The following is a 27,262-nucleotide window of genomic DNA, read 5'->3' as shown; positions in this document are numbered from 1 at the left end:
CAGGCATACAAAACAAAGTATAACATTTTTTATTACATAGGTAGGAATTCTTTAAATCTGCATATTATATAAGAATTGGATGATTAATTAATCTGACTGCACTAAGGTATAACTGCAACGACACTCAGGATAAAATAGCACAAGTGATACAAGGATGATTACAAGTAAATAACAGATCACATGAGGTGTATCCTACAAGCATGTGACACCAATCAGAACACACACAAAAGGAAGGACGAGCGACAGGCAAATAATTGCTCGTTTAGAAAAGGATCCGTGGCTCAGTGGTTATCGGCTCTGGTGCTGGTAGCCTTGGGTTCGATTCCAGGTCGGGTCATACTAAAGACTTTAAAAATGGTACCTATTGTGTTCTTTCTTGCATAACGCAGTGAGGGTAAATCGGGTAATAATCTGGTGACATATCATCCTCTTCCAATCTGCCTTGAGCCAGCATGGAAGCAGTACGGCTCATAAGATCACATGGAACCTTGTCAAGTAACCCATGTTGATGCGCAATCTGCTGCAAGCAGAGATAGCGAATGATTATTATTAGAGAAGGATAGTTAGACCTACTCTTGATTCTTAGCTCTTTGTCTGGTATTCACATCTGTCTCGAGAGATGATTTTGAATTGGTCGATCAAGACATTGTCAGTGCACGTTACACAAAAGGCGATGTGCTCTTGACTGCACTTTAAGTTGCTAAATTTATATTTAGGTGCTCCCCAGCCGTCGTCAACAAATGTCTGGTTAACATACCGATGGCTATGTCTGGTTTGCATCACGCAAACAACTAAACTTATAGACAACATTCGAAGAAAGAGCAAAGGGGGTAGGCAACTTTAGTTGAAAATATTAGTGCACTTTAAACGTTTTATGTACAGAATAAATGTCAGACTTTTTTTTTATAAGTTTTGCTAGATTTTGTTCGATTGAATCTTTATCCTCGGACTGGGATAGTTTCTTGCAGGGCTTAATCCTGGCAGTTTCGCACACTTGTAGAGGCTTTGAATCACTGGCGCAGGCCCGGTCACCGAGATTGACAGAGTGGAGTTTCCAACTGTTGAAGTGTTGTTGCCGGAGAATTATTTCATCCGTTAGGTGCCGCTGAATGGAGAGCCGTCCTCAGAATGCATTGCTCAAGCGCACACCCCGAGAGTCGAAGCAGCTCCGCGTGACCTTGAAGCTTCCTCGTTCACGAAGTCACGCAACTGAGCTATCGGGACGGAAATGTTAGTAGATTTTCGCCAATATGTATCACTTGTTGAGTTTGTGCTGTTCCGTCCGAAGTGTCGTGGCAGTTATAGTGCATGGTCAGATCAGATTTATCTCCTACTGTATTTTCTTTTATATGCAACCTATGTTACAGAATTTAAAGTAAATTTTGATGAGAACACAAGTAGCCTATGACTGTGTCGAAAACGTTTGAGTTTATTTTAATTCCCCGATTTCTTTGTGTAATAAAAACTGTTAAACCCTTTGAAGTTAGTTTGTTATGTACGTCTTCAAAGTAAACCAACAAGTATTTATTAACACATTTTTGAAATTAAACAAATTTAGGCTAAACATTTCATGATTTGTACACAATATATATAGGCTACACAAACCTCAATAAGGTAGCTGTAACTGGACACGCTTTGGATATTTGTTACAATAACATTAAATTACGTTAAAGTTTGTTGAATACACATTTAGCAAGCGTTGTGGCTTCAGTGGCACAGCATTCTTTTAAGCGGTCCTTTTGTGAATCCCAAGTAATAGACAGAAACAAGCACAAAAATTGAGACGACTGCCCACATCGACCAGGAAATGATGCAAATGTACTCAATCGGGTCTTTAAGTTCTGTCTTCGATAGAGCTTCGTCCATGCTGTAAGATGCAATATTGATTAGCTTGCCAAGAACTTGCAGTTAAGATGAGTAAGCCTACCAATTATCAAATCTCTGCAGACGTTGAATTAATGTCAAAAAGAACTGATTTGCTGGCTGGGAAGTCTGTTTTTGATATAACGTATGTATTTAAAATAGCCTGCCAGGCAATTTGTTAAGTTGGACAAAGTTTTGAAAAATTTAAGTAACTGTTTAAAATTTATCAAAAAGGGTAACGGCGATTACAGTTTGTGCCATGTAGCCCTATGCTGCATATTATACAAATATGTAAGCTCCGAATGGCAATAGCTATATAACTGTGACTAGTGAAGCACTTTGGTCTTTATATTCAATCAGATCTATGATGCCGAAATGGTCTGCAGTTACCCGTAGCAAAACATTTACTTCGCTCTACATTACAATCTAACAGCGTCTGATATGACACATAAAGAATGGTTAGTGTTGGTCTCCAATGTCTGAGATCACCAGCGCGGGAAATGAGGAATAGCCATTACTTTCTTCAGACTCGCTATGTCAGCCCCACATTGACTCTGTGTCACAATGTAATCATTATTGAGCCACAGAATACACAAAAGTGACCAAAACAAAGTTCAAATTTTTTCTCAACAGACAATCCTCCAAGGCCTCCATTTTTTTGAACCTCTACTGAACCTGAACAGTCAACACTCTTTGACAATTCTTTAACTTTAATAATTTTATTGGGTAATCACTTTTTTAGCCAAATTGACATTCCTCAATTTGGCATTTCAAATTTTATGCAAATTTTTTGTTTGTTGAAACTTTTGTGTCCCCCAAAATTGTTTTCTAGATTTGCTACTGATAGACATTCGCTGCCTGCTCGTTATTGTAATCTCGTAAGTTTTTGTCTTGCAACTTTATGTAAGAACAGCAACTATTTTCCAACATTTGTGAATTTTTTCACAAGCAATCCCAAAAAAGCAGTATTTGTACAGTATAAACATAGTAAAGTGGCTTTTTATTTTATCGGCGTGGTAAGTGGCCTAGGCCCTAGGCTTAGGCGAGATTCACACCGAGCACACAAAACTGTTTTCAACATACAAAAACGTCGCACAAAAAGTGACGCATGTTTTTTTCTTTTTAGTATATTCACACCAGAAAATACAATTTCTGGTGTGAATGGTAAAAGGCAACAAACATGTGGCAGTTTTGGTGCGACGTTTTGTATGCTGAAGACAGTTTTGTGTGCTCGGTGTGAATCCTCACTTGATGAGTTCTATGCCAAATACGCTTATGCTATTAACAGTGTTGCAGTTTGATTTTTTTGTTTGCCTGCAATTCATATTTGCTGACTGGGATGGGAAACGTACTTGAAACGCACAACGGTTAGTGCTGGACCAATCATCATCAAGAGTGCAACCAGCATCACTACGAGTGAGATACAGAATGAACCGATCCAGATACAAATAAACTTCCGATTAGAAATCGACTTTGATTGACCGAAGTGCTCTATAAGCAATTGCTTTCTGCTTTGGATCTAAACAAATAATAATAAATAAGTTGCATTCAACAGATACTGTTAGCCCATGTCATACTATGAGGAGCAAATTGTTCCAGACAATGGTTCACCTATTCAAACGTCATATAAAAACCGTTCAAGTCTACTGAATATTACGTCATGGAAGTTGCTAGAAAATGTGCCGAAATTGCACCATCGTTCATAGACTTGTGTCAAACCTGTTTGGACTTGTTTGGGCCTGTTTAAACAGGAAATATTACATCAGCTTTAAACACCTGTTGGAATGACTTCATAATTGTCTTTTATTATTGCGTCACAGTACTGCATACGTGAATTTGAGATATTGCTATCTATTCTGGTCATTCGTAAAATGATTGTTTGAAAGTTGGCCGCACATTTAACTGTTGGCTTAGTGCTTGCTAGCTGGACAAAGGTTCCGTCCTTTATCCAAGTAATCTGTATTGTAGTGACAGTTTTAGCGGTGTACGGCGTTGCACCCCATTTCGATAGCCGCGGGCTAATTTTACTGGAATACACTTTTGAATAGACGTTTCGAAAGAGTGTTCATTTTTTGGTCATTATATACAGACGAACGGATTCGGGAATCTTATGTTACAATTTTCCCACGAAGAGATTATGGTTTACCGCTGTGACCATAAAAAATAAAAGACGAGTTCTTGTTAGCTGGTAGGCCAAGAAGCATAAAAAAATAAAAGACGAGTTCTTGTTAGCTGGTAGGCCAAGAAGCATAAAAAATAAAAGACGTCGCTTGTTAGCTGGTAGGCCAAGAAGAACTTGAAGCAAGAAATAATAAAAGACTTTACTCTGTCTAGTGTTTGGTACTGAAGCAAAATAATTAAAGAAGATCTTGTTAGTTGGTAGTCTACAGAAGCAAAGAAACTTGGAGACATTTCTTCTCGGTTGGTACTGAAGAAAAATAACTTTGACATTCATTGGCAAGAAAGAAGATTAAAGGCAATCCATCTGTGCTTGAAGATTCAAGTGGAAGAATCCAAGCAAGTTTTGTGGACTTTAGGACTTCATACTCGTACAGCTACGGTATCGTGCATTTAAATTCTTTTTTGTATTTTTACGGTCTTTGCAGTTAAGTTTTTTATAACTACTGTAATAATTTTGTGTGTTTGTGTAACTTAACTTTTTAATTGTTAAATTTAGCCCCAACATTTAATATGTCTACACTCGGTGGCGACAGGGACTCGACCGCCGTCGACTCGACTGAGTTTAAGCCTGATGATGTTCTTTGCGGTCGGGCAGGCCATTCTGGGGAGGGACCCATTAACGATGAGGCTAAGTCAGTTCGAGAGACCCGGCATCTTAGACGGGATATTTTGACTCAAATTGGGAAACTTTCTGTGGCCCTAGGTTTTTTGAGTGATAAGCAGGAACTGTTAATTTTTCGATCTAACTTATCTACTTTAGAAGAGGAATTACGGCATTTCCATGCTCTCTTGAGTAAAATTTTTAACTCTGCAATCTTAGCAGAACTTCGTGATAGGGTAGATCCCGAATTTAACTCGTTAAAAAATAACTTCGAACAAAAAGAAAGTGAGTTCTCAGATAGGTTGGATGCTGACATACATCCTGAGGATAGCGCCTCAAATGTAAGCACTAGGATGTCTGAGAGCTCGTCACGGATAGTTGCACAAATTAACCTACAGTTAAGACGAGAGGAGCTCCAGATCCAAGCTGAGGCCGAAGCTAGAGCTGCTGAGGCCATCGCAAGAGCTGAGGCCATACAAGCTGAGGCTGCCGCGAGAGCTGAGGCCGCACGAGCAGAGGCTGCCGCGAGAGCTGAGGCCGACGCGAGAGCTGCTGAGGCCGCACGAGCAGAGGCTGCCGCGAGAGCTGAGGCCGAAGCGAGAGCTGCTGAGGCCGCCGCGAGAGCCGAAGCTAGAGCTGCTGAGTACGCACTCAAAGACGCTCAGTTGAGGGCCGAACAACGTAAAGAGGTAGTTTTAGCTGAATATCGTTCTGAGTTGGGCTCCCGGCGTAGCTCTAGGAAGGGCTCTTCTAGGCATTCCAGAAGTGAACATCAATCGCAGTTTAATTTACCTAACCTTTTCCAGATGCCTGTTCAATCTGTAAGTGGACCTGTACAATCCACATATTTTCCAGCTGTTTCAGGAGGTCTCAGGGCCGCGGCTAAGGGGTTCCGAAGTCTGTAGAGCCAAGGTCTGCAAATTACAACCGAACTTCTCCCCCAGAGCGTACAGGTCACGGGGCCGCCATTAGCAGTAATGCTTTGCCCCCTTCAAAGTTTTCTGCGCCGCTAGTTGCTGATCGCCCAGCTACACGTAATTTGGGTGGTTGTGAGAGGCGTATCGTGTCTCCTGATTTTAACGTGTTTGAGGATCGTGATCGGGCTGTGCATGTGACTGAGCCCACTCAGCCCCTTAAGGGATATAGCTTGTCTTCTCCCGCTAAATCGAGTTCTCAACAGCAGGATTGCTTTTTTGAATACCAAAATAGTAGGACGTTCTTCGATAAGGCGGCCTTGATTGGTTACGATGGTAATAATATGCCATTTGTCTTCTTTAAAAATCGTGTTATGGCCTTGATGGCAGCTTCGCCCTTTAAGGGGACTCGTTTGACTTTGTTGCAAGCAGCTTGTGTTAGAACAGCTGCACAAACGATTGCTAATTTGGTTTTGGACACTCCTGGCTTGTCAGAGGAAGACAGGATAGAAATGTCGTTAGCTCGCTTGTCCCAACGTTTTGGAGTTCGTGGAGGTCTTTTCGCAGAACCAGAAATTAGAAAGTATCGCTATGGTAGCAAATTGACTTCTATCTCTTCCAGTGATTTGAAAGAGTTTAAAGATGAATTGTCACAGTGTTTGCTTTACGCGAAAGCTTATGGTCAGCGTGATAAATTAGAAGGACGTTTTGTTTTGGATTTGGCTAAGCGACTCCCGTTTGACGCTAAGCAGCGTTATCTTGACTTTTTAGGTGATCAGTATGGTAGCACTGAGGAACCTACCTTTCAGAGTTTGTTTGATTTTGTAGTACGGGAGGAAACGCGCAAGTCGACTGATTTTAGCATTATGCTAATGGGCGATTCTGGTGAGTCGCAGCATTTTAAAAAGTTTGGCAAAGGAAAATTGCCTTCATGTCCGGTTAGGCAGACGTCCGTAAAACCCCATGATAATGTCATGTCAGGAAGTTCGCAGTACTCGACTGCTGTTGGCGCACCGCGCGGTGGTGAGGCTAGACGAAAAGACCTGCCGGCATGTATTTGTTGTTCGTCACGTGGTCAAGTTGAATATCATTTTTTGTCTAATTGTAAAGAATTTTTGCGCTTGACACCTAAAGGTCGGAGAGATGTCATTGTGAAAGCTGGAAAATGCTTGAACTGTTTGCGCCAGCATATGGTTAAGGACTGTAATCATGCAAACAACTGTCGTCAGTGTGGGCCTAACATTAACAACGATAGGAAACACTATTTTCTTCTGCATGATTTTTATGTGACGTCACGTGATTCTCTGGATTCGATCAGCAAAGATGATGCTGGTGCTAGAGTTCCTGTGCGTAATGTTAAGATTGGAAATGTTAAAGCAGCCTTTAACCGCGTTACTGCTGCTCGTGTTTTGAATCCAATGACTGGCAAATCGAAGTTGGTGTATTGTCAGCATGATCCTGGTTCGCAGTTGACGTTTGTTTCGAGTGATTTGGTGTGCGAACTTGGTCTTAAACCGTATGATAAAGCGTCGTTTAAAATGGATACTCTGGCTGGTCAGAAATCTACTTGTGCTGAACTTGTTAAACTCAACATTCAGTCGTTAGAGACGAATGAACTGTTTTGTGATATAACTTCGGTGGTTAACCCAGCTTGGGCTGACGATGTTAAGACTTTACCACATAAGCAGGATTTAAGTAGTTTCCGTCATTTTCATGACGTGAATATGTTTCATTTGAATGATTGTAGTACTGTAGATGTACTGATTGGAAACGACAACGCTTATTTGATGTGGGCAAAAGAAGAACGTGTTGGTGAAAATCGCAGTGAACCGCATGCTTTACTCACTCCTCTCGGTTGGTTGGCTTGTGGTGGTAAGTCACCCTTAGTTGAAAGCGTTGCTAAAGTGTGCAGAGTGCAGACGTCTTCAGAGTCGGATGTCATCTCTGGCTTTCAGCGTAAAATTCAGTCTCGTGATATGGAAAGAGCAGACCTGAATAAAGTCATTCAGGATTTGACTTTGCAAAATGAAACCTGTGAATTGTCTCGCAATGATATTTTGGCTAGAGAACTTGTCGAACCGAATATTGAGTTGAAAGATGGTCGATTTGAGATACCTGTACCGTTGAAGGAAGATATTGATTTACCTAACAATTTTGTTTTGGCGTCAGATAGAGCTGCTGCTTTAAGAAAGAAAGCTTTAAAACAACCTGAACTTCGTGATTTCCTTACTGACACCATGAAAGATCTTAAATCTAATGGCTATATTGAGCGTGCTGGTGAAGCAGGAAATGTCAAGGGATTTGAATGGTATTTACCATACATTGTGACGTCACAATTAAAAAAGCGTATTGTTTACGATGGCAAGTCTGAATTTCGAGGAACTTGTGTTAATGATGTAATGTTTTCATGTCCTGATTTGTTAAACCCTCTTGTAGATGTCTTGGCTAGATTTCGGCTTGGTAGATTTGGTTTCGTGGCCGATATGACCAAATACTTTTTTCACATTTTGGACTCTTCAGTACGTAAGCCCAATTTTATTGAACTGCTTACGTACACAGGCAGTGCCGTTCGGATCGTGAACAAACGCCCTTTGGTACCTTTGAGTGACGACCCTAGGGATTTTACTGTCATCACCCCTGCCTCACTTTTGACCCCATACTTAGACCCATACTGTGCTGTTGGGCAACCACATGATCGTGACCAACTAAGAAAGGATTATCGGTTCAATTTGTCACTTTCTCAGCAGTTTTGGAGTAAATGGATCGATTTTTACTTGCCAGGTCTTCAGGGCCGGAAAAAATGGCTAAAAATGGCCGAGAATTTGGAGCCTGGGCAACTTGTAGTGGTAGGTTCTCTCCAAGACATTGGTAAACGTGGGAAGTATCAACTTGGGAGGGTGCATGAGGTAGTTCCACAAATTAGGAAAGGGAAGCCTGTGGTTCGTAGAGCCAAAGTTGCCGTCTGCAACTATGATGAGAGTACGGGGAAAGTAAAAGTAGACTACGTGTTGAGGGATATTTCGTGCCTCGCCCCCGTAAAGAACACCTAAGTGTTAGGGTTTGAGCCTGGTTTTGTCTGCGGTGGCCGATACTTGTCTGAGCCCAGAACAGTCGGTTATTATCGCAACAATTGTATATAGCGTCATTTAGCGTGTACCTATGGTACCAATTTCATGTATCGTCGTGTTTATTCTTATTGCTGTTCATTCTTTGCATGCCCTTTGTATTTGCCTATTAACTTAAACGTGAGTGATTCAAACAATTAGTGTATCATGTGTTTTTATTCATTGGCTCACAATTGTCGTCAATTCTTTTTTAGTTATGCCATGTCAGACTGTCATAACTAGGGGCCGCTATGTTCCAGACAATGGTTCACCTATTCAAACGTCATATAAAAACCGTTCAAGTCTACTGAATATTACGTCATGGAAGTTGCTAGAAAATGTGCCAAAATTGCACCATCGTTCATAGACTTGTGTCAAACCTGTTTGGACTTGTTTGGGCCTGTTTAAACAGGAAATATTACATCAGCTTTAAACACCTGTTGGAATGACTTCATAATTGTCTTTTATTATTGCGTCACAGTACTGCATACGTGAATTTGAGATATTGCTATCTATTCTGGTCATTCGTAAAATGATTGTTTGAAAGTTGGCCGCACATTTAACTGTTGGCTTAGTGCTTGCTAGCTGGACAAAGGTTCCGTCCTTTATCCAAGTAATCTGTTCTGTAGTGACAGTTTTAGCGGTGTACGGCGTTGCACCCCATTTCGATAGCCGCGGGCTAATTTTACTGGAATACACTTTTGAATAGACGTTTCGAAAGAGTGTTCATTTTTTGGTCATTATATACAGACGAACGGATTCGGGAATCTTATGTTACAATTTTCCCACGAAGAGATTATGGTTTACCGCTGTGACCACAAATGCTTATTCAAAGATGGCTTACTGCAAAAGCGAATTATTGCACAAAGAACTGAATTCAAGATTAGACTACCCACAACTGATGCGGAGATGGTTCGATAAAAGTGAAAAGTAATTTATTGCCATTGGCAATGCACAGTGTTGGGCGCGATAACTCACTTCTCAGTTAAGCGATAACGATAATCGATAAACGAAAAATGCCTAAAGCGATAACGATAAACGATAAATCAAAAAAAAGTTAAGCGATAACGATAAACGATAAATTATCGCCGATAATGTCCGATAACGATAATTTTTTTTTCTTGATTAGCGCTGCCTCACCCCATGCAGCACGAACTGTTTTCATCAACATGACGAAAAATCGAACATAATGTGCTGTAAAGGGTCAAAACTTTTTGTAAGTTATGCATGAATAGAATCGCAACAGCGGCAGTAGGTATCGAATCTTCAACCTCTTGATCCAGAATCAAACCACTGAGGTAACCGCCATGCTTATAATTATACCTTCAGATACCAGTTGGATGCTTTTATCAATTGAGTTACACTGCCGCTTACGTGCAGTAGGCAAAATAATTAAATCAAATGAAAATACCATAAAAAATTCCAAACTTTGTATTTTGCTTTCTACGGGCTGTTTACAGCAAAGTCAGCAATAATTGAAAAAATTCCAAAAAACGCAAAATGCTTGAAAATTTATCAGTAATCTTAAGCGTTATTGGTAGTAAAAATGTGCATACTGTGAAATCCATCAAGCTTGTCAAATTAGTCGTGTTTGTTCAAGAACAATAACATAATTATCGTAATTTACTGATAATTTCAGATAAATTTTTCTGTTTTCTTTGTGAACACCATCATTAAAGCAATGGCAGAACGCTGAGTTGTTGAGATAAGAATTACAATATAGGCACTGTATTATTAGTGGGAATAAAAATATTTGATTGAGCGTTGGCTATGTCACATAGGTAAATTGTCGTCGTATCCAGGCTAACGCCCGGTGGTTGAAGATTTAGATTAAGTGGACGGGAAGGCAAGGAAGCCAATCTTTATGTCCACTTTCAGGCATGCCTTTAAGTGTCCTGCGAAAGATAGTGTCCTGTCCTTTCGATTGCCGTTCCAGCGCTCTCACCACTCGGCTATGCAGCATAGGTAAATGAGAAAGGTTATATTGTATTTAGCATAATTTTACCACGCAACTCGATGCGCCTATTGTCATGCAAAAACTACTACAAGATGCAAAAAGTGTGATGTCGGTCTGCATGTCAAACGCTTCAAGCAATAGCCTATCATATTCTGCAATGACTTGTTTCAGTGATGGTGGCGCGAAAGACCATGTTTCCGATGTAAAAAGCGGCCTCGTATTGCGACACTTTCATAAACCACTTGCCAATTTCTTTCGCTATGCTTCAAAGGAATCTGTACAGCCTGTGCGCTTACATTTTAATTGTAAAATTCACTCGCGATTGCCGATTGCAGCAAAACAACAAGAGACTTGTTGCATGCATTTCATTGCATTGCAATTTGCAACTCTAAAAATTTTTGTGTTGTCAGGGCCGTCGCTGCAGGGAGGTTGCCCCTCCCATGACAACGACTTGTGCACACACACTTCAGGCACTGAAGAAAAACTGGTTTTAATTTTAGTTTCATGAACTAGGTGGCTAGTAAAAATATTACTTTTCATGTTCTTTCCACTTGTGTGTTGATCCGAAATAAAATTTATCGGCGATTAATTATCGGCGATAATCAAATATTGCCTTTGGCGATAACGATAAACGATGACTGAAAAAATAATTAAGCGATAACGATAAGCGATAAAAATTTATCGCCGATAATTATCGCCGATAAATTATCGCCGATAATGCCCATCACTGGCAATGCAGCACTTACATTTAGGCTACTTATTTTGCACTAACTTACATGACCACAAAATCATTTATCGACCTACTTTGTTGACCTTACAAACGCCAAAATAACCTCGTCGACCGATTTATGGGCATTTACATAATGGAACAGTTTTTTAAAATATAATGTAGCCTACTAGTTCAGTGCTTCTCAACATTTTTCAGTTCGCGACCCACTTTTAATGCAAGTTTTATTGTGCGACCCACAATGAGATATGACATCTTTATTATGGCATTTTTACTACTGGAGTACGTACTGAAATAGTTAATGCGACACAACACATCTAATTGTTACGTATTTGCTACATTGTTGCATAATTGTTACGTAATGATATTGCAGTAATTTCCCGATCTAATAGAAAACAGACAATTCACGCACACAATTCATGAAAATGAAAAGTCAACAAATGAAGTAAAGATAAGAGAAGCGATCGTCGTCGTCGTCGTGTGAGCGTCGTCGTCGTGTTATCTAACTTACCTAAGCAAGACCAGCGCTGCTTGATCTTGAAGCTTCTTCGTTCACGAAGTCACGCGCTAACCAACTGAACTATCAGGGCGGAGAAGTTAACTTAATAAATAAGTAAAGCGAATCAACGTTTTACTACAAGCTTTCGTTACCTTCAAGAAGTACATCTGATATCGATACTGCTGCTCCAAGTACAAAACTAATGAGACAGCTCCTAAAGTTCCCAGGATCTTTCCGCCGATAAACATCAGCCAGTAATAGTCGCTGTCAAAATCATTTGATTGTGTCAATGCATTACGTCAAATCAATTCATATTATGGATGTATTGAAATAGTAAAACGGTATAGGCTACTGTACATTGACTTTCAACCGCAGTGGCGTATATTCAGGGTGTTCAAGGTGTGCACTGCACACCTCAAGAAATTCAGAAAAAAAGAAAATTTCCATCGGTTGTCGATGTTCTTTACTTTCATGATATTCTAACATCTTGCTGCATGCTGATTGCTTTCTTTTCAATTGCAAAACTCATCCCCTTCTAATTTTAATACTCCAACGTTTGAGATCATTGCCTTTAATTTTTTTCGGTCATTACCTTTAAGCTGGGTGTGCACTGACAGCTTGGCGAGTGCTATTTAAAATAAACAATTAAGAAAAATGACGTCACAAGGCAGCGAAAACAGCAATGGTTTTAGGTCAGCCAGGCTGTGCACTCGCTGATCTGCACACCTTGGCGCGTCATTGGGGGAATCCCAGGCAATAGCAAGTTTTAGCTTGTTGGATTAGAGTTTGAGGTGATCAGCGTTGGAAACAACTTTTGCTAGAACTGAAGCAAAAGCAAGCTTTCTACGACGATGTAATTCAAAAATTTATTGCACAAACAAGAAGAATCGAATTATGCTATAGATGAATTTTCCTTCTGTAGTCGAGGTGTTAAACATTGTCGTTTTTACTAAGTAGTACGGCGGATAAAAGTACAGCCGACCAACATAGCAATCGACTTTCTTTTCTTGTTTATTATCGAGTTGCTTTGCTATTGTTTTTTGTTTTAACTTTCACCTGTTTGTTTTTAATTCGCTTGTACATTTCTCAAGGTGTTGCGACCGTGCCTAATCCTTGCATGAAGTATTTTTGTTTGTTTGTTTATCTTTATCCTGCATTGCGGGAAAGCGGACTTGAGCGCTATGCATCGGTGTACGCCTTCTGACGTACACCTGACCCACGTTGCAGCCGACGGCAATGACTGTTTTGGTTGTCTACTCTACTTATGACTTAAATTTGGTACTACCCATTACTCGAAATCGATCACTGGGTAGAGGCAATTATCGTAAAGTTTCTTGCCCAGAGATACAACAGCAAGTGCGGGTGGCTGGAGTCGAACATGCAGGCTCTCGACTGCGAGCCCAACGCGCTAACCACTCGGCCATTGCTGCCTGTTGTAAATCATTTCCATCTCGAGCACGCTTTAACTTTCGCGTTTTATCAGACTCCTGCTGTGTTATGGCAAGTAATATTGTTCGTTTTGATGGTCGGAAATAAAAAGTGAACTGAAGTATGTGACTTTAGAAATGCAACTTAATGTTTGATATTGTTAAGTCTTTCATTCAATGCGCTGTCAAATAAAGATCTATTTTGTATTCTTCTCCATTCCGACATTATTTTTGTCACTTCTGTTCATGTTCAGAATTTGTGCTGAAAATGCTCTCTGAACGCACCAAATTCAATGTTAATTTTAAAAATTTTCTGGGGGAGGCCCCCCAGACCCCCCGCTGTTGCTTTGCCGTCACTGAACACCCTGTCAAAGTGGTCACGGTACGCCACTGCTTTCAACCAGTAGGCCTGGTTGGTTTTGAATCTTTATCCTCAGACTGACAAAGCTTTGATCGGTTATTTCTGACAGTTTCGCTTACTTATAGAATGTAGACTCTTATAGAGACTTTGATGCAGGGCCGGTTACCGAGATTGACAGAGTAAATTTTCCAATTGTTGAAGTGTTGTTGCCGGGGAATTATTCTATTCACTAGGTGCCGTTGAATGGAGAGCAATTCAAGCGCACAACCCGAGAGTCGAACCAGCGCCGCATGATCTTGAGTTGAGCGCATAACGACTGAGCTAACGGGGCTGACTATCGTTGACAGGGGGTTCCAGGGTTACTTTCAGACCCGGGTCCGTGATTACTTTAGTGGTTCGAAATTTGAGGGACTAGGAATGACGAATGAATGACGAAAACACCGAGTAGTCTTTGAACTTGTATCGTTTTTTTTAAAGTCTCTTGTTTGGGAAACCCCGAACTTCTCATTCGTACCGGGCCTAAATTGCGCCCTCAACGGCCCTACCTTCGCCCATAATGGTTCAATCAACGACGACACTGAGTAATTCCAATCATAAGCAGCCCAAACGTTGCGAAGGTATCGAGATTCGAGACTAGTCGATTCAATAATGACACACAAATTGTGTCATTATTGAAATTAAGTGTCATGAAAAGTTAATCATAATTTGTCACCAACATCCTTTTCACACACACTTTGTCATCTCTTCTCCATTACACTTTTTCTATTTTCTAATATAGACCTAATAGAGTAATAGACGGCGCTAAAGTGTTTGTAAAATAACCATTATTTCGTGGCCTACAAACTCGAAGCTACTGTTGTAATTTTCACCTAGTAGCCTACTGTACGTTCACCAAAAATATTAGTGAGTGATAAGCTCAAACTAATTTATCAAAACAAGTGTGTAGACTAGAAACGACTTTTGTGTAAACGTTTTGAACTCACTTTCCTCTTGGGAATACAAGATCACTCGACCATCCGCCAACACTCGTCGAATCGAGTCCACATTCTGCATCACATGTAAAGCATCTAAAAGTCACAAAGAAACTTAAAGAACAACCAACGGTAACCTTAGTTCCAATAAGTTCCAATATAACCTTGTAGGTTTGACGCAATAAACCTACCATTTCAGTTTTCCAACAAGCAGTGCCGGATTTATCATTAAACAAAAAAGGCTGAAACCTGAGGCCTCAAGGTTTTGGGGCATCAAAATATAACATGCAGACTACGGTACCACGTATAGCCTATTTAATGACTAGGGCCATTTTTATATGACCTTAAAAAATCAATAATATGACTTTATTTTTTGGAAAATATGACTTTATATGACTTTATGTGAAAATCGTTTATTTTTACGTGCGCACAACGTCACTCACGGAACTAAAGAGTAAAACATACGCAACATAACAGTAATGCACATCCATTTTTATTTTAAACCACTGTTGTAGACGTTGTAGTGCAGTTTCATGTAGTGTGGAATGTTAGAGTCTTTGAAGCTACGATTTGGACGTAAAAATGACTTTAGTAAGGAAAATGAGCGCTCCACAGACGCTGATGTGGGTTGACACTTCTGCAGTTTTGCATAAAGCGCTGGTGAAATGTCTTGTCTTTGTAGCTCCATAATTTGTTTCACATCGTTTTTGTTCAATCGCTTCTTAATGTAATTTTTGAGCTCAAGCGGATCTTTTCCGAAATCAAGGGCATTTAGATCAGCATGGGCCTCTTTGATTTGCAACACAATGCTTTGCAACACAATGCAATGTGTGACCTCATAAAATATAGGTCTGTGACTGTAAGTGTTATGCAGGCTAATCCTACAGTTTGCCTTCGTTCAATCAGACATTTCCTTACTTTCTTAGTGCTTAATTGCTTCACCGCTTAAATTGGTACTTTTTATTTAGAGTATACAACGGTATGACTTTATAACTCAAAAATATGACTATATAACTTAAAAAGCTGATTTATGACTTAACCAGGAAAATATGACTTTATATGACTTCATAACTTTCTTAATATACCTCACAGGGATGCGGTTTTTGCGTTAAAATTGATTTCACGACTTACTAATGCATAGAAAAAAAATATGACTTTAATGACTTTAATGACTTTAAATGGCCCTATTAATGACGTTTAAACATACAGTCAGGGCCGGATTAACCATTAGGCTAATAAGGCTATAGCCTTAGGCCCTGGAAAAATTCGGCCCTCAATTTTTTTAAGGCTGATAATGATACAGATCCAATACCAGTGCAGTACAGTTTTTGCTTAAAAACGAATGACTGAGTTGAGTCAATACATATGAAGAGCACATTTGCAAAACCACGTAGGCGTCCCTTTTACCGAAATTGAGTTTATAGCAGGGCTTTTCAACCTGGGGGTCGCGAGCCGTTTTTCGGAGGTTCGCGAGGCGCTTGAAATTCCAGTACCTATATTGTTTTCAATTCATTTTTGCCAGAAAAAATTAAAAACTATGTTTATTTCACAATTGCCCATTCCTCTACTTGAGGTTATTATATCGTTTAAGCTTTCAGACGTTGCAAAGGCTTTAACTATACGGAAAGGATTCGATATTTTTCACCCAGTTCTTGTACGTTGTTTTGTGCAGACTAAAGTTAACCAGTAACAACGCTATGGTAAAAAAGCAAAATTACCGGTATATAGAATCCTATGCAAAATATAGATTTCTCAGTATCGTTTTCAATGGCATTGGGAAAAATTAGTGTCGGCTATTTTGTTTAAAAGTTCTTTCAGCAACAGGTGCACGCATTGACAAACTTAATAGTTAAAAATATGCAGCACCAACCGTCTCACCGAAATTGATTTAAATAAGTCCATGAAAGATTGCAATAAATTCAACCGGTGAAAGTGCGAAAACGTAGATTATTTTCATTATTTTTTCTCCTACTATCTAACCAAGCGTGATAGAAAATGGAAATAACAATCGAAGGAAATGTAATAAAAGCCGTAATAACATCGTTAAAAGCGTTTTTCGTTTCGGAAGTTTACGTTGGAACAGTGAAACTAAACATAACTGGATGTCGGCATGAAATTCATGCTTCCGAATATTTCAGAATCAAATTTGGTTAAATTTTGGATTAAATATGATTTTGTTAAATACTTTTATGGGGGGGGGGCGTGAGACTATAGTACATTGATTGGTCTGAGGGAGTCGCAGTGGAAAAAAGGTTGAAAACCCCTGGTTTAGAGTGTCATTAGGTAAAGTATTACCATAGGTAGGCCTACCTACTATCCATTTCCTTTTTTCCAAAATCTTTTCCATCTGCTTCAAATTTGACAATAAAAATTGTGATTGTTTCCAAAACCAATTAGGCATATGCGCCATCATCAGTGGCGTAGCCAAAGGGGGGGGGGGGGGTGTTTGGAGGTTTCAACCCCCCCCCCCCTTTGACACGTGTGTGACGTCACGATATTGAGAATGATGCTTTCAGTCTCTATGTCTCTAAAACAAAGTTTGTCTAATTTTAAACGAAACTGCATTAAAAGAGCGAGTTTTGCCAATACCAAACATTCAAATATCTCAGCCAGGAATTAGCAACAAGAAAACATAGACATTTAGCTTTATTTTCGAAAAATGCCGAAGAAAACATGATCTTATCCTTTTACTATGCCACCGGACAGCACCATTTTACAGGAATATTCATACCCATATTTTTGTTGAAAATGCTTTCAGAATACACTAAATTCAAACTAATTTTTAAAAATATTCTGGGGAAGACCCACCAGACCCCCCGCCGCTGGGTGTCGTCTTAGGCAAACACGCCGACAGGCTTCGCCCGCCGGCCGTCAAAACCCCCCCTTTCAAAATTCCTGGTTACGCCACTGGCCATCATTAGCCATTTTTCTGTTATGTTTATGTTATTTTGCAGTACATAATTTCAAGTTTTCATGTAGGCCCTATGTATTTTTATTACTTTTTGTAAGTTGGTTTGCAAAAATAGGCCCTTCTCTAGTAAAGAGCCTTAGGCCAACAGTACCCTTAATCCGGCCCTGCATACAGTATATTTGTAGAAACTTTCATGTGGTAACAACGTGAAATTTTTTGGGAACCAGCTCAAATGCAACTTAAATTTCTGGTGTGTTTAATTTTTAAGGAAAGGAAATAAGCTAGGTGACTACACAGCTTAAAAGCAATAAAGCTACTTTTTTAACTGTTATCATCTGCTGTTTTTTAACGAAAGTACTGTTATTTTCGCACACGTCTAGTCCTCTACTATTTTGTGGACAAATTCGCTAGTTGTCTTGAAAACGTTTGCTCGGAAAGGTATCACTGTTCCACTGTTCCAAAGTGCTGTGAATCCTGTGATGGCTTAGCATATATAAATCTTTTAACGAGGTCCACTGCACCAACATCGCTCTTTTCAGGGGCATAGAGCTTTTGAAATAAAGTTTCTTCAACCTCCGCGATGACATTCTTTGATTTGTCGCTTTCTCTCTCTGATCCCTCGTTCTCGATACTGCTCACAGTATGAGTGATCGAACTTCTTCCGCTTGTATTCCAGGGAGCCATTCCAACCAACGCGAAAGCCGGTAATTCGGATTAGTCGCGCTGGCCAGAATACATTGTGAAACTCTCATTGTAAAACGTGATTTTCCATGAAAACAAAAAATGAAGCATAGCGCGTGACGCTTAAAATCGGCAAAATAGTTGACGGCGCTATCACTTCCGTCAACTAAAAAATAAATTGACTGCGCTAGCCTCAGCGTCAACAAAAAGTTGACCCCGTCAACATACAACACTGACTGTTACAAATTCACATACAAAGAGCGTTGGAAGAATTGAAAGTATTCAGAACGATAAAAACAATCAGATGACATAACGTCTGATATAAAGCGATTTGAGGAGTGTATGCAACGGTTAATAAACGAAAACATGTTTTTCCTCAAATATTATTATTTATTTGCGTCAGACAAAGCTGTCCATATCCAAAACAAAACAACGAAATAATTCACAAACTGCAAATGCACAAAGGCCACAGAGAGCCACTTTGTGGACAAATTTTAATATACAAGAAATACAATTCAGATGGCCTTCCCAAATCTAGAATCAATCATTTGACTATTTCTTAGCTTAATGGTTACCAGCTGTTCAGGAAACTGCTTTTTCATCAGAACCAATGTAATTAACAAACGAATTCTGGCTATGCATGTTTAAACCTTTACCTTTTCCCTTCTGAAGCAACAATGTAGGCAAAAGCGCTTGTTCCCAGTGCAGCCAGAGGAATGTCATGGATAAAGACAGATAAGAGCAATGAACCATAACGAAGTACACGCCTCAAATTACTTTCAATGACCTGAACTTCCAAATCTACAACAACATTAAAACGACTGCATTAAATATTTTTACTATATTTGATGATGAAAATACTATCAAGAAAATGAGTCTCTTCTAGCCTACATGTTGGGGGGAATAAGCTGTTGGTTTTGAACCAGAAACACCATTAAGACATTTTTCTTCTTCATTTGCTTTGCCTGAACCAGGCATCGAGAGCCTCGGATAAATAATTATTCCCGTTGAGACCAGGTAATTGTAAACAAGCCTAAGACTATACCGGTATACCTTTGAAGTTATCACTTTCATGTGTTGTTGTTTGTTAATACGTCATGAACTTCATCAGTCCAACCAATCAGAGTCACACTTTAGAAGTCAAGCTTTGCATTTACGATTCTAATTTAGTTAAAACAAACTTGAACCAAATTCGAGCTTGAATTTACGTTCAGACACGTAGCAGCGAGCAAAGTTTTTTCTCAACGGATTTAAAGATCGATCTCAAAATGACAACTGCTCACGGCCTGTTCAGGTTTGGACTAAGATTTGCAATGGAATTAAAGAATAAAAGTTGGTACCTATGAAACCGCCGCCTCCACCATCAGCATTTTCATCATTCGCTTTGCTTGTAGATGGAAGAGCAAGAGCAATGAAGGGAGGGATAATGAAAAATGAAAATGCCACCACAACGCAGAATGCCAAGACGTTAAAGCTGTAGCTGATGAAAGTTCTGAAAGAAGCGACACTTTAAAAAATTTAAGAGGTCGTAAGATGCGGATTTCAACTGAGCATTTCATGTAAAATGGTGTCAGTTGAAATAAACTATTACAACAACAACAAAAATAAATAGACATCACCAAAATACTTTAGAGAGATGGCGCTGTAAGTGCCGTAAAATACTTACTCTTGAGCTATGGTTGTATCACTATTGAAAAACTCGAAAGTTCTGCAGTATGAATCATTACCCTTTGCAGCTCTTGAGGTGTCGTTAATGTCAGGATAGCTGAAATGCAATTGCTTAGAATCAATGAATAAGACTTTTAAGTTAATACTTGCAACAGTACAAATAGTTTACATTTGCAATTATTTACCTTTGATTGATTGAATCTTTATCCTCGGACAGGGAAAGCTTCTTGCAGAGCTTAATCCTGGCAATTTTGCATACTTGTAGAGGCATTGAATTACTGACGCAGGCCCGGTCGCGAAATTTTTTTTCCCACGAGATTTTTGTCTCATTGATTTTAGTCACTTTAAAAGTAAGATTTTCCGAAAGTGTTTGAGAGATTGGTTGATTCAGATTGCGAAATAACTATTTGCCAATAAAATTCTGCAATGATAATAAAATATAAGCTTTCCCTAACCCTACTTTTTTGAAAAGCTCTTGTGCACCGCAAAAATTAATTTAAAGAAAAAAAAAGTTTGACTTCGACAGGCGTCGAACCCTCGTTCTCACGATTACTGGGCGGAGGATGATACCACTGAACCAACCGTGCCAACGAGAAACTGTTGCATTCCACACGGTTTTACTACAAACTTTTACCAAAATATGTAAATGAGACAGAAATCTCGTGGGAAAAAATATTTCGCGGCCCGGTCTCTCTCTCTCTCTCTCTCTCTCTCTCTCACCGAGATTGACAAAGTGAAGTTTCCGATTGTTGAAGTCTGAAGTCTTGTTGCCGGGGAATTATTCCATCCATTACTTAGGTGCCGCTGAATGGAGAGCAGTCCTTAACGTGCGTTGCTCAAGCGCACACCCGAGAGTCGAACCAGCGCCGCTTGATTTTGAAGCTTCCTCGTTCCAATCTTACAAGTAGGCTAAACAGCTCCCCTTGCAAGCAATATGAACCAAAATGAAACATTGGCATCAATCAGGAATTTAAGGGGCTTATGGTCACGTGCCCTCCCCTCCCTCCCCGCAAAAAAAATCATTCCGACAAACGTCGTATGTGACTTTCAAAAACTAGAAAAAAAAATGAAAATTTTACATTGCTCATTCAACTGGTGATGAATTAACTATAATTACTTATCTATTTCACTATCAATAGAGGTAGCCTAAAAAGTGAAATGTTTTTGTATTTTAAGGGAAGGCGATGAAGGACACTTTAAAGTGAGACAGACTTAATTAATATGATATTTCGGCTGGGTACCATTGAGATCTCACCCTCCATAACGCAATACAAGACAGCAAGGCACCCCAGTGTATAGAAAACACCTCAACGAAGAGAAAATATAAATACTGGTAAAATCATCGAGCAAGGAGGTTGTTTTTCGATTGAAATGAGAGGTTGTTTTATAAGTTGTAACAAAAGAAAGCCCGGTATTTTTTCTGAGTTCCGAGCCCAACTTAAAAAGTTCCTGACTCTTAAATCATCTCGGGACCGGATTTAAAAGTAAGTTACTCCCATAACTAACCAAATTATCGCCGTATGACCTGCTACTTTCTCGACCTGGTTGGCAAAGCCGTGTGTAGGTTACGCACAGTGATAGCTTACACCTGCAATATGGCTTTTTGATAGACATTGATAAAAGAGATAGCCTACTTAATTTGCTGTAGTGTGCACACGCACACGATAATGTGTGATTTAACACAAGTAGGTGAAATAATCTGATGGTAAATACTTACCTTTGATATTCATCAACTAATTTGACAATAAAATAACCGTCACCGATAAAATCTGCAGCTTGAAAAAATAACGACCATCCGACTACAAATGCTGCTTGACTCCACATCTTGAATAGTTTTAGAATGTTGTTGATGTCAGAGTCGTTTACTTGTCTTTACAATTGACAACATCAGTTCAGTACTTCATTCTGATATTTACCAAACTATGCAAACCTAGATAGACAACTAAATTAATTGCTCTACTGGTCACATGGTATTGCTTGAAAATGCTTTAACTTTAAGTGCACAACAAAGCAGCTAAATCGCCGTTTGGCTGGACAAACTCAACTTGTCATAGTAAAACGTATATATTCATACAGTCATCAAATCATATTATAGCTCATGCAACAGTAAAACCTTACACGCAAGAACACCTACAGCCTACAAAGCAATAACAGAAAACAAAGAATTTACAGTGCCAAGTTTCGCTTCACCAGTGATGCATGAAATTGCCATCTTGTCATTTTCTCTTCTCACATTCTTTCAACATTCAACTATGTTTCTTTCAACCTGAATCTTCCTTGTTAAGCAGTTCCGTTACTTTGCAAATTCTTGGCTTTTAAATAGTTGATCTAAATCAGGTGAAGTTTGTATCTATTCCTTCCTCCTTTGAATCAAATTGCTTCAATCAAGAGCTACGATAACCTGCCATAAGTCCGCCCCGATAGCTCAGTTGGTTAGAGCGTGAGTTCGTGAACAAAGAAAGCTTCAAGATCAAGCGGTGTTGGTTCGACTCTCTGTGTGTGCGATTGAGCAACTGATTCTGAGGACTGCTCAAGTGCTCAGTCAGTCAGTCCGAGCAACGTATTCTACGGACTGCTTTCCATTCAGACGCACATAATGGATGGAACAATTCCCCGGCAACAAGACTTCAATAATCGGAAAACTTCACTCTGTCAATCTCAATAACCGGCCCTCCTCAAATACCTTTATAATTATGCGAAACTACCAGGAATGGCCTATCAAGGCTTTGTCAGTCCGAGGATCAAGATTCAAAACTAATCCAACCCAATAATAAAACATAAACGAAATTTAAATATCCGAAAGGTGGCACTATATACCCATTAGAGCGACGATCAGTTGCAGTTGGAAGTGAAATCTTTCAGAACATTGCTCAAAGGAATCCTCGTCCATGTTTTATTTGCGGCTTACCTTAAAAAAAGCGAAACTTCTTCAACTTTCATTCTTCAAAAGGTTTTAAGCCAACCTAACATGTTCATCAATAGGCAATGAGACGAGGTTTACCACAAGCTACCATCGTATTGTTGAAGCAAAAGCAATAATGACAAAAGATGTTTGTGACGGGAAAGTGATGCCGACATGCAGTGATGCATCTAATGAACTCAATGCATCATGTGCTTCCTAAAGTTGAAGGGAAGCAAGCTATGGTTCTACGTTTATGCAAAATTTTCACGTTTGGTTTAATCACATGGCATTTGCGCAGCAATAGGCTATAGGGGACACTTGCATTTAGTAATAAAAGAAAGGGTGGGCAACTGGACATTTTTTCATAATTACGCCCTTAAAAAATTAAGAAGATGATGTACAGTAATAGATGATGCCAAAAATAGAAACATTGCTCACTCAACTAATTAAAAGTAGGTTAACCTATCTGAGTGTTAATAAAGATGCGAAGTTAATTTCTTTTTTTTTATAGGAGATGAAAACATCTCGAAAAGATTTTAAAAATTTCCGTGACGGACTATGCCACACTACATTAGACTTAACAAAACGTTGTCAAGCAAAATAGATGAAATCCTTCTGACATATTAAAAAAAAGTTTAACTCTTGACCTCAACTTTAAATCAAACCTTGTGTTGTCAACATCTTCAGATATCTAGTTTTATTGTGGTGAATTTTGTCAGATGCATAAAATGTGCATCTTCAACAAAAAATATTATTGGACAACAAAATATCCAAAAAACAACCAAAACACGCTAGCTACCATATGCCACAACTTTCAGGGGAAAGACATCCACATCTCTTATCAAACTATTTACGTGTTATAAGTAACTTTAAAGCGTGTAGCCTATGGAATAATCTTATGTGTTCTAATTTTTATCGTCTTCGAGTGGCGAATAACGATTCGTTTCATGTTTTATTAGGACTGCCTTGATCAGAGAGCTTCAAATCTCTTATCGCATAACTAGCCTACATTTGAGGCTTTGATGAGACAGGCTCTTTTTCTGTTTATCAAACGCTGCGAAATTTCAGCCAATAGTTTAATTTTGCTTTAAAATTACCCTGAACCAAGGGTCCTAAAGTAGACGAGGAAGAGGTAGGTTAGATAGCCTACCTAAGTGCAGCAATTTTTAAACTTTGTAGAGATTTGTCGGACACTTTAAATAGGCTACTTAGATCAAAGTTTCCCAAAGTGTGTGCCGCGAGAGGGTCGCAAGAGTGCCACAAAAATGTGGTAATTTGATTGAAGATGACACAAAGCAAATGACACGACGACACAAAGCAAATGCAGTAGTAGCAAATTTTCACAAAGATTAAAACTTCAAAATACCACACGTTCCACACACAATCATAAAAGAATTTTTTTTAAATTTTATGGACTAAACATATTCACAATGACTGGTTATATGGTGCTGTAGGAGAAACTCCCATGCTTCAACAAGTCAAAACGTCAACTTCTCTGGTTGGGACATAGAATACGACATACGACATCCAACGAACTCAGTTAATAGTGAAACTCTCTTATTATCAAAACTTATTAAAGGCAAACAAAATCAAGAAAGACCACCAGAAGCTTTCATGCGAAGGGTTCGATCTCTTACAAAGCACAGCCAGGAAGAACTACCACAGTTGGTTAATAATCGCGTATTACGAAGACTTTTTATTTACGTTGTTTTGCACCGTATTAATGTTAAATAAATTATATCACCTATTATTTTTTTTGTCAACACCTTTTTATTATACGGAGCATAAAGTTATGAAGACAGTTTATAAATATAAAGTCTTCAGAATGAGTTTGCTTACTTGACAACACAAATCACGTCTGGTTGGGCCATCTCTCAACAGTCTACAGCTACAAACACGAAGTTGTCAGAATGAAATTGTAATTTCTCAAACTAGTCAGAAATATAACAAGACAACAAAGGGATGCTTCAAATTTGATTCATACTCTACATATATCATTAACACTAAGTTATTTTAAAAATATACTCACGATCATAAGTGACGAAAAGACTGACAAGACTGACGTACAAAAAAGCGTCAAAAGCTGCTTGTTTGAAAATCAGATCAAGGTTTCTTCTGTGTAAACATTACAAAAAAAAAACTAAGTTTTTTGGTATTCAAGCTTGTCAGCAAGTGTCGCAAAGGAGCTGATAAAATCATGACGTCTCACTAGATTACGTCATAACGAGGTGCTGACTGCTGAGTTTCTTTTTTTTTCAGTTTGAGATTCAGCAATTATAAAACAAGGCAGGAACAGGCCATCTAAGCTAAATTTTAATCGAACTGAACCCGGCTTTTCGGCGGAAGAGTTGGGCCTAGCGGTTTCTCATAAGAATATTTTGTTGAGGAACGTTCAATTCCAGTTAGAGTCACATGAAAGGTCTAAAAACCGATAGGGATTTTGTTTTAAGGTAAAAAGCAAACGTTGTGGATATCGTGGCATTAGTGATACAAAATTGAAAGACAGTAGTTGCTAAATGAGCTTAGCTGTTGTGGATTGTGAAGTATACAGTAGCCTACAAGTCATTGTCTTGTTTCAGTACCCGAGTTTCTTGATCGTTTCTTGATCGTGTTTATTCATAGCTCAAAACATGATACTATCCTTGCAAAAGTTAAAACTTATTTGGCTAATATCAAGTAAGCTACTGTCTTTGTTAAAACAAAACAACAATAGGTTTTTAATTTTCTTACTGAAAATTTGTTTTGGTGGTCTTTGCAGAATTGCAGTTGCATGCTTGGCAGAAGAAATTAGCATATAAGTCTGTTTTAGCTGTTTCTTGGCCTAGGCCCTAGGTTACGTATATGCAGAAAGCACAAGATTTAGCTTTGGTTGTTGTTCACAATGACTGTGGTTTGTTTTCTTGTTAGTGTATTCATGTTGAAAGGTTGAGCTGAATGGGCTAAGTACTTGAAAATCGGTTTTGTTTTGGACCAAAAAGTACATGTAATAATTACAATTCCAAGATAACTATCAAATATCACTTAATTTTGTCATCATTCAAACTTGGTTTTGTCCTTGCTAGTGAGTGTGGCTGATTCTTTCCGTGCGGCGATTGTCTTCACTCATATTCTCCATCTCGTTTTGTTCATCACATCTTCTTCACTCCGACTTTGCTCATTTCACACATATTTCATGTTCTTTTTGGTTGTCCCTGTTTTCTCTTCCCATCTACCTTCAGAGTCAATGCATTTCAAAGAAAACTTCCTTCTTCCCTCCTTAGTACATGCTGGTGCCATCTTACTCATTTTACATGTTTACATTTATTTTTAATAAATGCTTTTCATAGTCGATTTATAATCAGGTTGGGTTGTAGGCATGACCTTCTAGTTGTAGGCTAATTACAATTTAGTTGAAGTGGGAGAGATAAACAAATTGTGGAATATTGGAATAGGATTACAAAAATTGATTTTAAATTATGTAAATTTCAAAAGTTATAATTGTAAATAACTTGTCTATCAAGTTAATATTGTTATAACTTCTTGAGTAAATTTATGGCATTGCAGAATAAGAATGACTAGTTTTCACATTTGTGGAGTTAAAATGATTTATTTAACATGTATTACAAGTGGAAGCTCACATTGTTTGATAAACATAGCTGTGAAACAAGAAAATTTCGTATTGAGTCAAAAACAGCTTCTTATTGTAGCTAGGTTCCCAAACACCATGATAATTTTTAGTTGCTTTTATTGGCATGTCGAAGAATTTAAATTTACTTTTTTAGTTTGGTTTAGTTCTGCTCTCATCGGTATCTAATGATGTGTTGTCGTTTTTTCTAAATCTATTTTTATCAGCTACTTTCAAATGATATTGAAATTTGTTAAATAATTTTCAACTTTTTGCTTTGCTGCAGAAAAGATATATGAGCATCATTGCTATTTTATTTATAAGTTTAGGAGAATTTGAAAATAGCACTTTAGTCTGCTGTGATTGTGTTTGAAAATCTTGTACAAGCTTGCTCTCGGTTTGATTTTTAGCTTTTTCATGCGCTGGCACCAGTGGAACAGCTGAAAATAAAATTGCATGAACAATATTGAACAAACTATAGAATTCTCAAGTTTTATTGCCTATTTTTATTTCTTGCGTTGTTGTGGTGATAATTATAATATAGCTATGCTACCAAAAGGTGTTCAAGACGATAAACCAGAGTTATTTCAATAAAGCTTGGTCAATCTATATGGCCAGTTGCATTTTTGTAAAAAGCAAGTCCTTTAGTCTCAACAAAACATTACAAAAACAAGTATGTTAGAATGTCATCCACAGTTTACATCTTAAATAAATATAGGAATTTTGTGTTGGCATAGCTTACACAGAATACAAAAATCATAAGAAGCCAGGATAATTGTTGTTTTTTCTATATTTATTTGCATATTTTGGCTTGGTTACAATATGACTTGTGTAGCATGAAAGTACATTTTCTCTGTAATAGATATTTTTATATTGTGTTTCAGATAAGAG

The 27,262-nt window shown here is 38.6% G+C and overlaps 1 protein-coding gene across 1 annotated transcript; it reads right to left on the bottom strand.

The window, feature by feature from the left end:
* Window positions 1–1,509: 1,509 nt before the first annotated feature.
* Window positions 1,510–21,791, bottom strand: LOC145775850 (uncharacterized). The gene is made up of 8 exons (XM_082587231.1): window positions 21,583–21,791; window positions 19,864–19,962; window positions 19,538–19,689; window positions 18,854–18,998; window positions 14,618–14,701; window positions 11,999–12,110; window positions 3,216–3,382; window positions 1,510–1,867 (listed from the first exon to the last, which is right to left on the bottom strand). Exons 1-8 carry the CDS (start codon window positions 21,687–21,689, stop codon window positions 1,708–1,710), a joined length of 1,026 nt encoding a protein of 341 aa, XP_082443357.1. The 5' UTR covers window positions 21,690–21,791; the 3' UTR covers window positions 1,510–1,707.
* Between the last annotated feature and the right edge of the window lie 5,471 nt (window positions 21,792–27,262).

Source organism: Aplidium turbinatum, chromosome 8 (genome assembly GCF_918807975.1).
Source record: "Aplidium turbinatum chromosome 8, kaAplTurb1.1, whole genome shotgun sequence".
NCBI lineage: Eukaryota > Metazoa > Chordata > Ascidiacea > Aplousobranchia > Polyclinidae > Aplidium > Aplidium turbinatum.
Note: the sequence above shows the minus strand (reverse complement) of the source record. Positions and strands in the feature narration are given on the sequence as shown.